Raw genomic sequence first — 13,191 nt, 5'->3', positions numbered from 1 at the left:
CAGTACATTGAAAACACAATTGCACGTACACTTTTTCATGCAAAGGTACATGTACAATCTGGACAGAAAACAGGGTTATTTTTCCGGCGTGCGAGCGGGCGGTCCCGTGGGCGAGGCCTAATTTAATCACGTGTACAAACAGAAAACAACATCACTTGTGAGAATAGTATTTCTGATCACAAGCCCAGACGGGCTGCATTTGCCGCAACTGGATTCTTCTGGTTTCCACTATCGATTTCTATTTTTCTTTTATTGTTGCCGTCACTTCGACGACCTTTGAACAGCGATGAAAAGCTCTTAGACCTTTCGGCACGACAAATCCCGTGACTTGCGCTACGTCATCCGATGAATGAACCAGAATGGCACGCGCTATGGCCTGACGACAGTCGACCAATCAGCGACGAGAATTTGCACATGATTGATCAATGTACCAAAGCTTATAGCTGGCTTACATTACTTCGTTTTCTCCTTCTTGACCGGATTTGACTGTCGTTTATTCGTAGTTTTTTACAAGGATTTGTCGCAAACAAGAGAAAACATTTAAAAAAATTGCTAAGCAGCAACTGGATAAGTCGTATTTTTATAAGCACCTGAAAAATGGCTAGGAAAGTGACAATTTTTCGTTCGATCTTGCTCGTGACATTCTTGTTGACGGTGTGTGCAGCCCAGGTAGGTTTTGATATTGCATAATCGTAAAAGCTTCATGTTCGCTCATCTCTTAATATTACTGGACATAATTTAAGTTTATTTCTTATATCAAAGCTTCGTTTGTCGGTGAAAGCTTTCATGCAATGATTTAACTGGAGGAATGGCAGTTTGCCTATTTAAATAGAATAAGCTGTTGTTTCGTAATCTTCACGGCTCGTTTACAACGCTTTCGTCGAGGAACACGTTTAAGACGAGATCGGCGAAGCAAACGGTTCATCAGTGGCCTATTAAATAAGCTCTTAACTGTCTATTTTGCTTTTTTGATTTCAGAAAGAAAATGACCCTACTCCAATTCACAAGAAGGGTTATTGCGTTTGGTATGATCAGTGTACGTCTGGCGACAAAGCATTGAACTGCGTTTACAACGGACCAGCGAAGAACATGAGCGATCCGAAGGGTTTAAGGTTGCTGAACAGCATATGCCCGGAATTTCGAGGTCAACATACTTGCTGTTCGACGAAACAGCTGGAGGCTTTGTCGAAAAATCTGCAAACCATGGCGCAGTTGACCACTCGCTGCCCTGCCTGTTGGAATAATATGAGACGGCTGTACTGCCAGTTAACATGTAACCAAGATCAGTCTTTGTACATGGATCCCAGTGCAGTTCACAATGAAACAAAAACTGGCTTAACTATCGATGAGATAAAGTACTATGTAGCGCCTACCTTTAAGCAAGGTCTTTTCGACTCTTGCAAGGACGTTAACTTCCCAGGAAATAACGAGAAAGCACTGAACTTGCTGTGTGGGACTACTGCTGAAAAATGTACTGCGCAGAAACTAATCGAGTATATGGGAAATACAGACAATGGCTTCGCGCCGTTTAAAATTCACTACCCTACGAATCTGACTGGGAGCATGTCGTGGATGAACGAAACTATCTTCACATGCAACAAGCCCTTTGTCGATCCCCAAACAAACAAGACGGCCAGTGCATGTAGCTGCCAGGACTGTGTTGCGTCATGTCCAGCTCGCCCCTCTCCCCCGCCCCAGGCAACACACCGCAAGATCATGGGACTAGACGTACTTTCATTTAGCCTTCTGGTAACCTATATCATATTGTTCCTGATTTTCTTCCCAGTCAGCATTTTATGCACAATGAGGAAGAACAGCAAACGATATGCATTACTACCTGATAACTCCCAGGCGAACCTTAGATATAGTGGCAACTATCCACCCGTTTCAAGCCCCTCTGAGCCCGAAATGGTAGACTCCCCACCTGGATTGTGCGAGCGGTTAGGAAGCAAGCTAGAGTCTGTGCTGCGTCACGGGTTCACTAAGTGGGGCGTGTGGTGCAGTACCCATCCATATTACGTTATGGGTGGCAGCCTGGTGGTTGTAGCAATTTTAGCATGTGGACTCATCAAATTCACAGTAGTAACTGATCCTGTCGACTTATGGTCTGCCCCTGATAGTACAGCACGCAAACAAAAAGAAATTTTTGATTCCAAATTTGGGCCTTTCTATCGCACAGAACAGCTAATAATCCGGTCGACACACCCCACCCCTGCTGGGTATAGCAGATATGGTGATGGAAAGTGGATCCCGTTTGGCTCGATCTTCCATTTGGATTTGCTGAATCAGGTAACTGGAGTGGAGCACACTAAGCTATATGTTGCATAACAAATCTTATTATACATTGTAGTCACTAGCTGTCTTCTCATTGGCTTAGAGCCTACAGCTAATTCTGTAATCTGTAGGTTGCGCGCGCAATGCATGATTTCCAAGAGCAATGTGTCAGGCATCTGGCGGCAAAGGAAATTCATAGTTCTTGATTTACTTCTTCAAACGAGAAATAGTTTGACCAAAGTTCAAAAATTGCTGGACAATAAAGTCTCGGAAAACACAAAATGACTAACAAAAATTGGGAAGGAACTATTCCACGATTTAGTAGGATGACCAGCCGGAATTAGCACAAGTTTTGAAACAGGTTTAAATCGTTTGTCATTACTCCCTTTTCCAAAAAAACAATGTATAATAAAACAATTATTAGATTCGGTTTATGTGATATTCGGATATTCCGGATATCACAAAACCTCATCCATTAATTGTTTATAAACTGAACATTTTCACGGATTGGCGCTTCATGTTTATTACTCTCTGGCAAACGCGAAAGATCAAAAGTTTATTTAACCTCAAAGACAAAAACGGTCACAAATCAAATGTTATCTATCGTGCCGTGTGCAATTGTGGCAAAACTTACATTGGCGAAACAAAACGTAATTTCACAGTGCGAAGAGCAGAGCACGAGAATAAGACCCATAACTCGGAGCCAGCCCGCCACCTCGCAAAAAATCCAGATCACCTATACACATAGAACATCCCGTTCACGGAAAAAAAAAATTTTCTACGCAAAATAATGGAAGGCCTGTTGATTACTTGCGAGAAACCAACTTTGAATAAACAGGTGCACTGTTTTATCACCAAACTGTTCCCCTCGGGAATTACATAACAACACAAAACCAAGTTGAATGTTAATGTTCATTTAACACCGATGATGACCTTCGATTTGAAAATGTTTTGTTTTTAAGAACTTTTATTACTTAGTTTTATCCCTTTTTTAGCCTTAGTAAAATTAAATCTAAAGAACTTGCCATGTATTTTTGTTGCATTTAGCAAAATAATGCTCAAGACTTTCAAACAGAGGAATTTAAGCATGTCTCTAATTTTGTCCCCATAGGCTCTAGAGCTCCAGAATCACATCACGAACATGAAGGTTCCTTTTGAGGGTTCCAATATCACACTAGAGGACATCTGCTTCCAGCCCCTAGCACCACAAACCAAAAAGTGCACCATTCAAAGCATCTTCCAGTATTTCCAAAACAACCAAACCAAGCTGAACAAATGTCTCACTAGCATGGGCTATGACTGTGACAATCCAAACGTCACAGACTTCCGTAAAGCTGATTTCCATGACCATGTTTTGTTCTGTACAAGGTAAGTTGTGCGTGATCAGTGTAGCAGATATAACAAACTTGCTGTGTACATGTACCGTCTTGTTTACTTTCAGCTGGGAAACATTGAAATGACAGGCGTGCTTAGTTATTAACTTTTTTTTGTTGTTGATGTAAATGTAGATCTCCACCCAAAACCTTGTTTATTTTTTGAGTTTAGTAGAGAGAAATTCACTGTGGAAGGGTCAAGTATATTTTCTGAAGGCCAAAACAGCTCTCGAGACTAACGGTAGCCAACTAGCCTAGTTCCAAGCTTTCACTATCCAAACTGGCTAGTTAAAATTTCAGGAATTTGATTGGAAGAAAACCATACATCAAAATCGACTCTAAGAGAACAGAACTCATAAGCACGCTATCATCACGTATGAAATTATCAAAGACTGTGGACAAGTTGAAATTACCAAAAAGTTACCAAAAATTAACCCTAAAGATAATGATAACAGAGCCAGTGAAGATGGCAAAGTGCCTCTGCCCAAACCTCAGTTAGCCTGAGAATTCTGGCTAGTAAAAAAATGGTTTTGGCTAGTGAAATCAAAGCTGTCACTAGCCAATAGGCTAGCTAGCAAAAAGGTAAGTCTCGGGTCCTGCAAAGTGCAAATTTCTTCACTATAGAAGGCTTTCTTCTTCTTACTGAAAATGGTTATAATTCAATCACTGGAGTACCAATTTCCGAGCCCTTGCTTTTCCTCCCCCCTCCCTCCACCATTTCTCTAGGAATTGAAAAGGCAAGTTGAAGAACCCAGTACTAATCAGCAAACGTTTGGGCAATACCGTGGGCAATAGATGCAAACTGTATTGTTTTGACATATCTATTAATTGCTTAATAAAATTGTTTACAGCGTAGCGGTATCAGCTTTTTGTTGATGTTGATTTGATGCAATGAATTGCTTTCTAATGTCTTCTAAAATAAAGTTTTTTTGTGGCCCAGCAGTGTAGGCTTTGATGGGCTTTGATACCCTTCCTTGTCTTACTTGAATGAGTGCACTGTACAAACACACAGAAAAATCTTTAGTGTGAAAATGAATAAGGTTGTCCATTCTCGTCGCTCTCCCAGGTTTGATAATGGGGTCAGGTTGACCATTGCAGTCCTCATTGGAACAAATCCCACGGTTGGAATGGATTGTTCTCCATTGTATCATCCTCAAACGGGCACAAAAACGCCTCCCCTCTGACTCAATACCCACTTTTTATACTTGAACAAAAATAACATACTGAATGCAACACACTACATGTACCTTAAAGTAGAATAAACTACACTACATGTACATGCATACAATTATGTTAATACAATAATCACCATGCTAAAAGAATAAAATTTGCACAACAGCATTCATTTACCGTATTTATTCCATTAAACGCCCAACCTTAAAAATATGCGCTTACCTCGAATAAGCGCCCACCATATAGGTAGGAAAAGTTAATAAGCGCCCAGCCTCGAATAAGTGCCCACCCCACCCCACTCGTCCAAAAAAAAACCTGAAGTGTACATTGGAATATTAACCTTAGTGACAATTGGGTAGAATGTTGTTAAAGGAGAAGTTAAATCCAGAATGGCCAATTATTTTCTTTACGCCAAGAGAAAGTTTATACAAAGATATGTTATTCCCCAAAATTTTAGCCCCCAACGTGCGCTATAACCCTACGAAATCTTTTCCAAAACTCGACAACTGGACGCCGCCATCTTGGAGCTGGTAATGTATGCGTGATGTCAAAGAGCTCAGCTTGAAGTTTGGCGGGAAAATATAAATACTCAAAACTCCTTGTTTCTTCGTAGTGGCTTTTGTTTGTCAAAATGCCTCTTTGTGTTGCTCCATTTTGCTCAAACAGAGCTCAAAGAAATACAAAAAACAAGGAGTTTCGACTATTAAAATCTTCCCGTCAAACTTCAGGCTGAGCTCTTTGGCATCACGCATACATTACCAGCTCCAATATGGCGGCGTTCAGGTGTCGAGTTTTGGGAAAGATTTCGTAGGGTTATAGCGCACGTTGGGGGCTAAAATTTTGGGGAATAACATATCTTTGTATAAACTTTTTATTGGCGTAAAGAAAATAAATGGCCATGCTGGAGTGAACTTCTCCTTTAACTAAGTACTACTTAACGACTTTTCCAAAGACCGAGTTTTCTTAGTATTTTACAGAAACTTTCAATGAACAGTTTAGAATTTTGCTTCAGTACATCTTCATGTTTTGTTATTATTTAATATTTCGTTGTAAAATAAACTTACTAATTGCTGAAATGGTGAATATTTAATAAGCACCCAGCCTCAAATAAGCTCCCACTTCAAATAAGCGCCCACTCCCGAGGTCCAAAAATTTATTTCAAGTAAAGATTCATAGTACCTTATTCTCACTTAATTTCGCGAGTACTAAATTTCGCGATTTTTTTCAAAATCGCGAAATTTAAAACTCGCGAAATATAGGACATGCGAAGTTTTAAATCGCAAAATTTAATATCGTACTGATAATATAAAAAAATTATGAAACTCGATGTTTTTTATCATAGTTATTTCAACATGTCTGAGCTTCATGTTTAAGAGTTTTTTTTTAATTTTGTCCATTAGTTATCTCCCACTCTATCAGTGGCACTGTTCGAACTGTTCTCTGCCGCCAAGTTCTTCAAAATCTCGCTCTTGCAGTCGTAGACTGTTGAATAGCTTATGTTGCGTTATGTTTATATTGTTTTGTTTGCTGTTTTTACGATGTCTTTCATATTAATACGTTGTTACAGTTTCGAGGTCAAAGCTTCATATTGAAGAATAGATAAAAATCGCGAAAGTTAATACACTCCAATTGTATCTTCCTCTCAAAATCGCGAAATTAAGTATTCGCGAAATATGGCTCTTGATTTTTCGCGAAATTAAGTACTGGCGAAATTTAGTGAGAATAAGGTAAATGCAAACATTGCTTTTTTAGATCTCCTACATCTGTTAACGATGAGAACTTGAAAGAGCCATGCCTCGGTGCATATGGAGGCCCTGTCAACCCAAACATTGCATTGGGCGGCTTCTCTGGCACTGCCTACGAGGATGCATCAACAATGATTATCACCTTTGTAGTCAACAACCACCAAGATAAGAGCAAGCTCACAAAGCAAATGGCTTGGGAAAAGGCCTTCCTAGATTACATGAAAGACTATGTCAAAGACCCCGCCAACGGAAATCTTACAATCAGCTTCTCGGCGGAGCGTGCTATTCAGGATGAACTGGATCGCGAGAGCGACACTGACATTATCACCATTTTTGTCAGCTATATGATCATGTTCTTGTACATCACGGTAGCTCTGGGACAATTCAAGAGTTGTAGCAGAATTTTGGTAAGTAAAGAACTGTACAGCAACGATTGTAAGCTACGTCACATATCTTGCACCGCTGTCACTTTTGATCGCTTTAGTATCATAATTGACATAATTATGATACAGTGGAAATTTAAAATTTTATAATTGCTTTTCCAAACTTTTGGTGTCCTATTCCCAGGGGGGGGGGGGTACTCCGGCTTGTAAATGCGGGGATGAGTGAATGGAGGCAAAACTCAGGACCCAAAAAAATCCCTGGACCAAAAATAACCCCCCAAAAAATCCCTTGTCAAATTACCCCTAAATTGCCAGGAGGGGCAATAATATAACACAAAGAAAATCATTAAAAATTGAACGCTCATGCTTGTTTATTCATCATACCATAAAAATGCCAAGGCACTTAAGTTTGTTTTTAATACCCAAAAAAATCCCCTATTTAAATCAAGTCACCCAAAAAAATACTTGCCTAATTTTCCAACCCAAAAACATCCCGGAATAAAAAAAATTTCAAACCCAAAAAAATCCTTCGATCATCCCGTCATTTCCAAGCCGGAGTACCCCCCTGGGGTCCTATTGGACATTCCTTTTCAGGCCTTATGTTTGACATGATTCAATGAGGACAGATGATTTTTGCTTTTATCCATTTTGATTTAGAGATCAGTTCTTTCACATGATGGATGGGCTTAACTGTGAAATTATATAGAACTTTACACTAAACATGTGTATGTAGGCACCCTGTGCTCAAAAGAGAACTAAATATCCAGGGAGCGCTTGAGAAAACTCTGTTTCAGTTATCAGGAAAAGTAGCTTTTCTTGCCAGAAATGTCATGCTCGACAGCCTACAGTATTGTGAAAAAGTAATGCACCCGAAAAGCGCGAATTTCGTTCTTTGTTCTCGCGAAATTTCGCGCGAAAAGTCGCGCAAAAAGTTCGCGTCACTTCGAGCGAAATTTCGCGAGAACAAAGGCCGATATTTCTTCGAATTTTCCTTACCTCAACGATAATTCGCGATAATTCGCAATATTTCGCTACTCACTAGAAGAAAATTCGCGTGCAGCTCAACAGTAGTTTGGTCCACTTCGATTAAAATTCTCCGCGTGATTGATACGATCGCTTACTCATGTTACTTGACACAAAATCTATCTTGGTTACCGTTCTTTTCAATTCGATGTAGCGTGAACAACAACTGTTCCATATTAAGTCTTAATAACACCACAACAATCTTGAGTGATAAGAATAATTTATTACTTACCAAAAATTCCAAGTTCATATTAAAAGGCAAACAGTGTGTTCGCAACAACATTCACGGAAAGATCGCGCTGACATCGAAAGCAAAATTCGCTTCAGATGTTACTAATTCTCGCATATTTTTCGACCCTTTGATCCAGATAAAAGACAAGCATTACAAAGAACCTTTCCATAGACTTTTTCTTCTTCACTTAGGCGTAAAAAGGTCTCAAAGTGTACGATTTCCACACATCAACATCGCAAAAACATTCAGGAATCGTCTTGTCGAATCAACCTTGTGCCCAGGACACTCTGCCATTGTCATAGCAACCGTTTGGCCCCAGATCCTCCGAGTATGTGCATGTGTTCGTTCGCTCGAAAGTTGATGCTGATCGGCAGAATATAGTTATAATTTCTGGACTTCTGTGCTTTCTTGGACACCAAGAAGAGAAAAGATGAGAAGAATTACTGTATGGCTAACCAATGTATAGATTTAACCGTCGAAAGGAAAGGACTTTACCTGCTAAACAGCTGTAACTTGTTTAGTTGTTATGTGCCAGGCGCCATGTTCGATCGACATGCAGTTGTTCTGAGTTGTTTTACGCTATCAGGCTGCACGGAATCAGGCTATTTTTGTTTCATTGTCGGTTACAGGTAAATGGCTTTGTAGCTGTTTGAATTCCAATGCGTTTATTACATTTTTATGGTCTGGATAAACTTTCCTGTTTTCTTTCCTCCGTGTTCGAATTTTAAAAACAACACCGAACGCGTTTTAGCCATGTCTCACAACAACACAACAGTTTCGAAAAGAAAACGATCAAGATGAAAGATCTAAATTTCGTTCACGGCAAGTTTTGCTTGAAACACTTATAACTGCCTCGAAATATCGCTACGAAAGTTCAGGATCAAGCGAATTATCGCGTGAAAGTGCCTGAAAATTCGCGAAAGTGCGCGATAATTCGCGACAAATTACCGCACACAGCGAATTATCCTTCGAAATTTCGCGTGGTTTTAAACAACAGATGTCACGAAAATACGACGAAACAGCGCGAATTGTCGCAGAAATATCGCTTCAAGCGAAATTTCCTCGAAAAGCCCCGAAAAGCGCGAATTTCGCCGAATTTCGGGTGCATTACTTTTTCACAATACTGTAGGCTGTTATAGGATTATAGATGGAATTCGGGTTTTTTCAAACCTTGAGTATTGCTAACAGACGTGTTTTTGAACTGCAATGTTTTTTCTTTGCCAAGCATTAGGCAGTTAATTTCCACAATCCAATTAACAAAAAAATATCACACATTTTCGTTTCTTTTTTTCTCCCAAGATTGACTCCAAAATTACTTTAGGATTCAGTGGTATCCTGATAGTGTTATTCTCGGTTGTGGCATCCCTTGGTTTTTGGAGCTACATTGGTGAGCCTGCGACACTTATTATCATCGAGGTTGTGCCTTTCCTCGTGTTGGCTGTGGGCGTGGATAACATCTTCATCCTGGTGCAGGCGTACCAGCGTCAGAATAATTACAGTGACGAGGACGTCCCTCATAAAGTTGGTCGTGTGCTTGGTGAAGTCGCGCCAAGTATGCTGTTGACATCTCTGTCGGAGTCTGTGGCATTTGCACTGGGTGAGTTATTCATTGAACAGATAGCTTCTTGTAAGCGGTACTGTATTATCAGATGCATTAAAGGAAGTGTGTCAGACTAGTGAAATTTAGACATGTACATAAGAAAATGGCCACCAAATTGAGTGAAATATAATAATATTATAACCAATTATAACCATTTAAAACAAAGGAAGAACATAATATTGAAATTGCCTGTTTTTTAATACTTCAGAAACAATCCACTGTAAAATGACCTTTAATCACCTGGGAATATATGTTCTTGAAAATTTCAGTTATTTGTAACTCCGCCTTTTTGAGATATTGCCAATTCAGTGTTTGCTTTAAAAATGTAACCTTGTATGGATCCTGCTTCTGGTCCAATCTCAAAAGCGTGCAAACGCAACAAGTACTTTCTCTTTCCATAACCCCTCACAAGTAACTCTTCAGTACATCAAAGTCCACACTTCCTAATCATGGCTACCCCTAGTTTTAACCCCTTGCCTATCAAGGACGTTATATACGTCCTCACTGTTGTCACGCAACGACCGAGGACGTATATATCAGCGACAACCAAAGTACATCACTGAAAGCCTGGTTGCTTGCGATGCCTTGAATAAATCATCCTCGGTTGTTTAGAAAGGTCTGGCACTACTTTCGAAATACTGCTGACCCAATAAAACTGCTTTTTGCTCGGACAATTTACAAAATGGCGGCTTGTGTGCGTCAAGGCAGAATCGACACAGATGAAGCCCTTGCTGACATTTTTGCCGATCGCGACTCTGATGTAAGCAATTTAAGTGCAGCAAACTTAAGCCATGTGATTCTTCAGAGTCTAAACAAAAAGAAGATGAAGGTGGCGAAAAAGAGTCCTCGATCGATCGAACAAATTGAACCTCCAAATGCACATGGTCAAGGAGTTCGACAGGGAGCTGTACAAGTCATTAGTGCAATAAGAGAATGCGGAAAAGGGAGAGGAATTCATTTTAAATGCTCAATCTAGGTGTACATTAATATTCTATCTGAAAAGATGCCATTGCTTAGCCAAATTTAGAATCTCATTAAAAATTCAATATGGCCGCTGGTCGATTAGTGTGTTTGGCTCTGGTAGGCAAGGGGTTAATGGCTCTGTTCTTGTTTTACAGGTGCAATGTCCACTATGCCAGCAGTAAGAATCTTCTCCTTGTATGCCGCAGCGGCAGTGTTCTTTGACTTCCTGCTACAGGTTACAGCTTTCGTGGCACTTTTGTCACTAGATGCTAAACGGCAAGAGAACAACCGCTTGGACGTCCTTTGCTGCGTCAAGGAGCCAAAATATAACACGCCAAGTGATCAAATGACTTGTGTGTATACTTTTATGAAGGACTACTTTGCAGAAGGTCTGCTTTCAGACTATGTTAGACCAGTTGTGGTGAGTAAAATAATAATGTTTATTAACATCATTAAAAATAGTTTTAAGAATGCATTCAAAGCTTTCCTTCTACCCAACTGTTCATTCACTTAACCCTTTCACTCCTAAATGCGCATTCAGGCACTATGGCCATGCGCACGGTGTTGGTGTACAACAGCGTCACAAAATATGTAACGCTAAATAACGAGCTAGAATGCAAAATTCACGGACAATCATAATAATCTAACAACATAAAAGTAAAGTAAATTTCATGTGCATTTACCTGGTGATAAGTAAGGGGTAGAAAATCCACTTATTTAGAATTTACAACAAAATCAAAACATCGTACTCGAAAATTACAGCGAAAACAGGAGTAAACGCAAAAGACATTTTCGCGATTATTTCTGCTTCAACTAAAAATTAGACACAAAAATCTTGAAAACTGAAGTGCACATAACTTGTAGAATCCAATCAAAGGCGTACTTCTTATCAAATTTCTTCAGGTTCGGAGAAAGAACTAATTTTCTAGCGTTACATTGAAAAAAATTTACGTAAAGTTTTGGTTGGGTGATCACATTTCAATCCAGCGTTTGCGTTCAGCGTTTCAATGGTTTGTGTCGTTCGTTTCCATCGTTTAATTTCCATCGTTTTTGTCGTTTCAATGGTTTTTGCCAATGGTTTCAATGGTTTTTATCTTTCGTTGCAATCGTTTATGAACTTTGGTTTCAATCGTTTCTAGCGTTCGGGATGCTCAAAATAGCATCCTACGAGAACGCGCTAGAATAACAAGGTTTAATTTTCGGAACCCGTTCGCAAGAACGCGTGCAATGCGAATAAATTTTTACTTTATGAAAGAAAATGAATTATAAACTTACATTTTTGGGGGGAAATTTGAGTCAAATTACTCGAAAATTGCGAGAACAAGATGAGATAACTAGATAAGACATTTCGCTCCGACGCGTATGGATCGAGGTTTAGTGCACGTGCTGGTATGCAGGAAAAATAGGAGTCGAATAAATAAAGATCGTAGCCATGTCATTATTTTAAACTGCATTATATGGTTAGATAAATATTTTCTGATGAAAAACCGATAGTTGCATAAGAAATTTTAGATGGAAAACAATCGATAATAAAATTCCCCAATATGAATGAAACGATATCAAATTTCCACCGAAATGCAAATTTGTCAATGTTTATATAAACACGGCTTCCAACTAGAATTAACAAAGACAAAATAGAACGCAAAATGTTTTTGGATCCAAAAAAGTTATTCAAACAAATGTCAAATTTGCTTTTGGATGCAATAAAATTAATATTGATTCTTTGTGCGCTAGAACACAAGATTTAATTATTCGTGTGGAACTCGTGTATTTTTAGCAGACACCGCCAGACGCTTCGTCTCTGTTCAAAGCCGTCATTTTAAAATCGCAACCTTTTCTGATAAAATCACCAAAGTTATTGAATTTTGCCTCAAACGATCAGTTAAACAATTGTTATAAATCAAATCCACATTTGAAAACAACATTTACTAAACCGAAAGAAAGAAACGATTCAAACTACAAATAAACCAAACAGACCAAACGATTCAAACCATATAATTTATAAAACGAACGATTCAAACCATAGAAACGAACGATTCAAACCATATAAGCAAACGATTTGAACGACAGAAACGAACGATACCAAAACGTTTCACAAACGCTAGACGTTGGTTTGGCAAACGCAAGTTGGAAGCGTTTCAAACGATAAAAACGCTACAAATGATGACGAAAGTGTGTCGTTCGTAAACGAAAATGTTACGCGGCATGTAAAGAATTTTGGTGAGTGAACTAACTTTTTCTTGTTTTTACGTTTTAACCAAGCAAACGAGCATTTCAACAAACAGTAATGCAACTTGATTAGATAATGAAGAATACATCTGTATGATTATTACAGTCATATTTATTCTTATTTACAAAATATACAAGGGTAAAGTCAGACATCGTTAGAAATTGTGACTTGTACACCAACACCGTGCGCATGGCC

The 13,191-nt window shown here is 39.1% G+C and overlaps 1 protein-coding gene across 2 annotated transcripts; it reads left to right on the top strand.

The window, feature by feature from the left end:
- The first annotated feature begins 447 nt into the window (after positions 1-447).
- LOC144664653 (NPC intracellular cholesterol transporter 1-like) lies at positions 448-11,295 on the top strand. 2 transcript variants are annotated; one of them, XM_078525825.1, is made up of 6 exons: positions 448-669; positions 979-2,289; positions 3,386-3,642; positions 6,573-6,972; positions 9,503-9,800; positions 10,922-11,295. In XM_078525825.1, exons 1-6 carry the CDS (start codon positions 598-600, stop codon positions 11,278-11,280), a joined length of 2,697 nt encoding a protein of 898 aa, XP_078381951.1. In that variant the 5' UTR covers positions 448-597; the 3' UTR covers positions 11,281-11,295. The 2 variants fall into 2 exon arrangements, with proteins under 2 accessions (XP_078381951.1, XP_078381952.1); XM_078525826.1 differs by lacking the exon at positions 10,922-11,295 and adding an exon at positions 9,864-9,880 and having other exon boundaries at positions 9,503-9,830.
- Positions 11,296-13,191: the final 1,896 nt, after the last annotated feature.

This window comes from Oculina patagonica, chromosome 9 (assembly GCF_052425735.1).
Source record: "Oculina patagonica isolate OP01 chromosome 9, crgOcupat, whole genome shotgun sequence".
NCBI classification, from domain to species: domain Eukaryota; kingdom Metazoa; phylum Cnidaria; class Anthozoa; order Scleractinia; family Oculinidae; genus Oculina; species Oculina patagonica.
The sequence above is the reverse complement of the archived record's forward strand: the minus strand, read 5'-3'. Positions and strand labels throughout refer to the sequence as shown.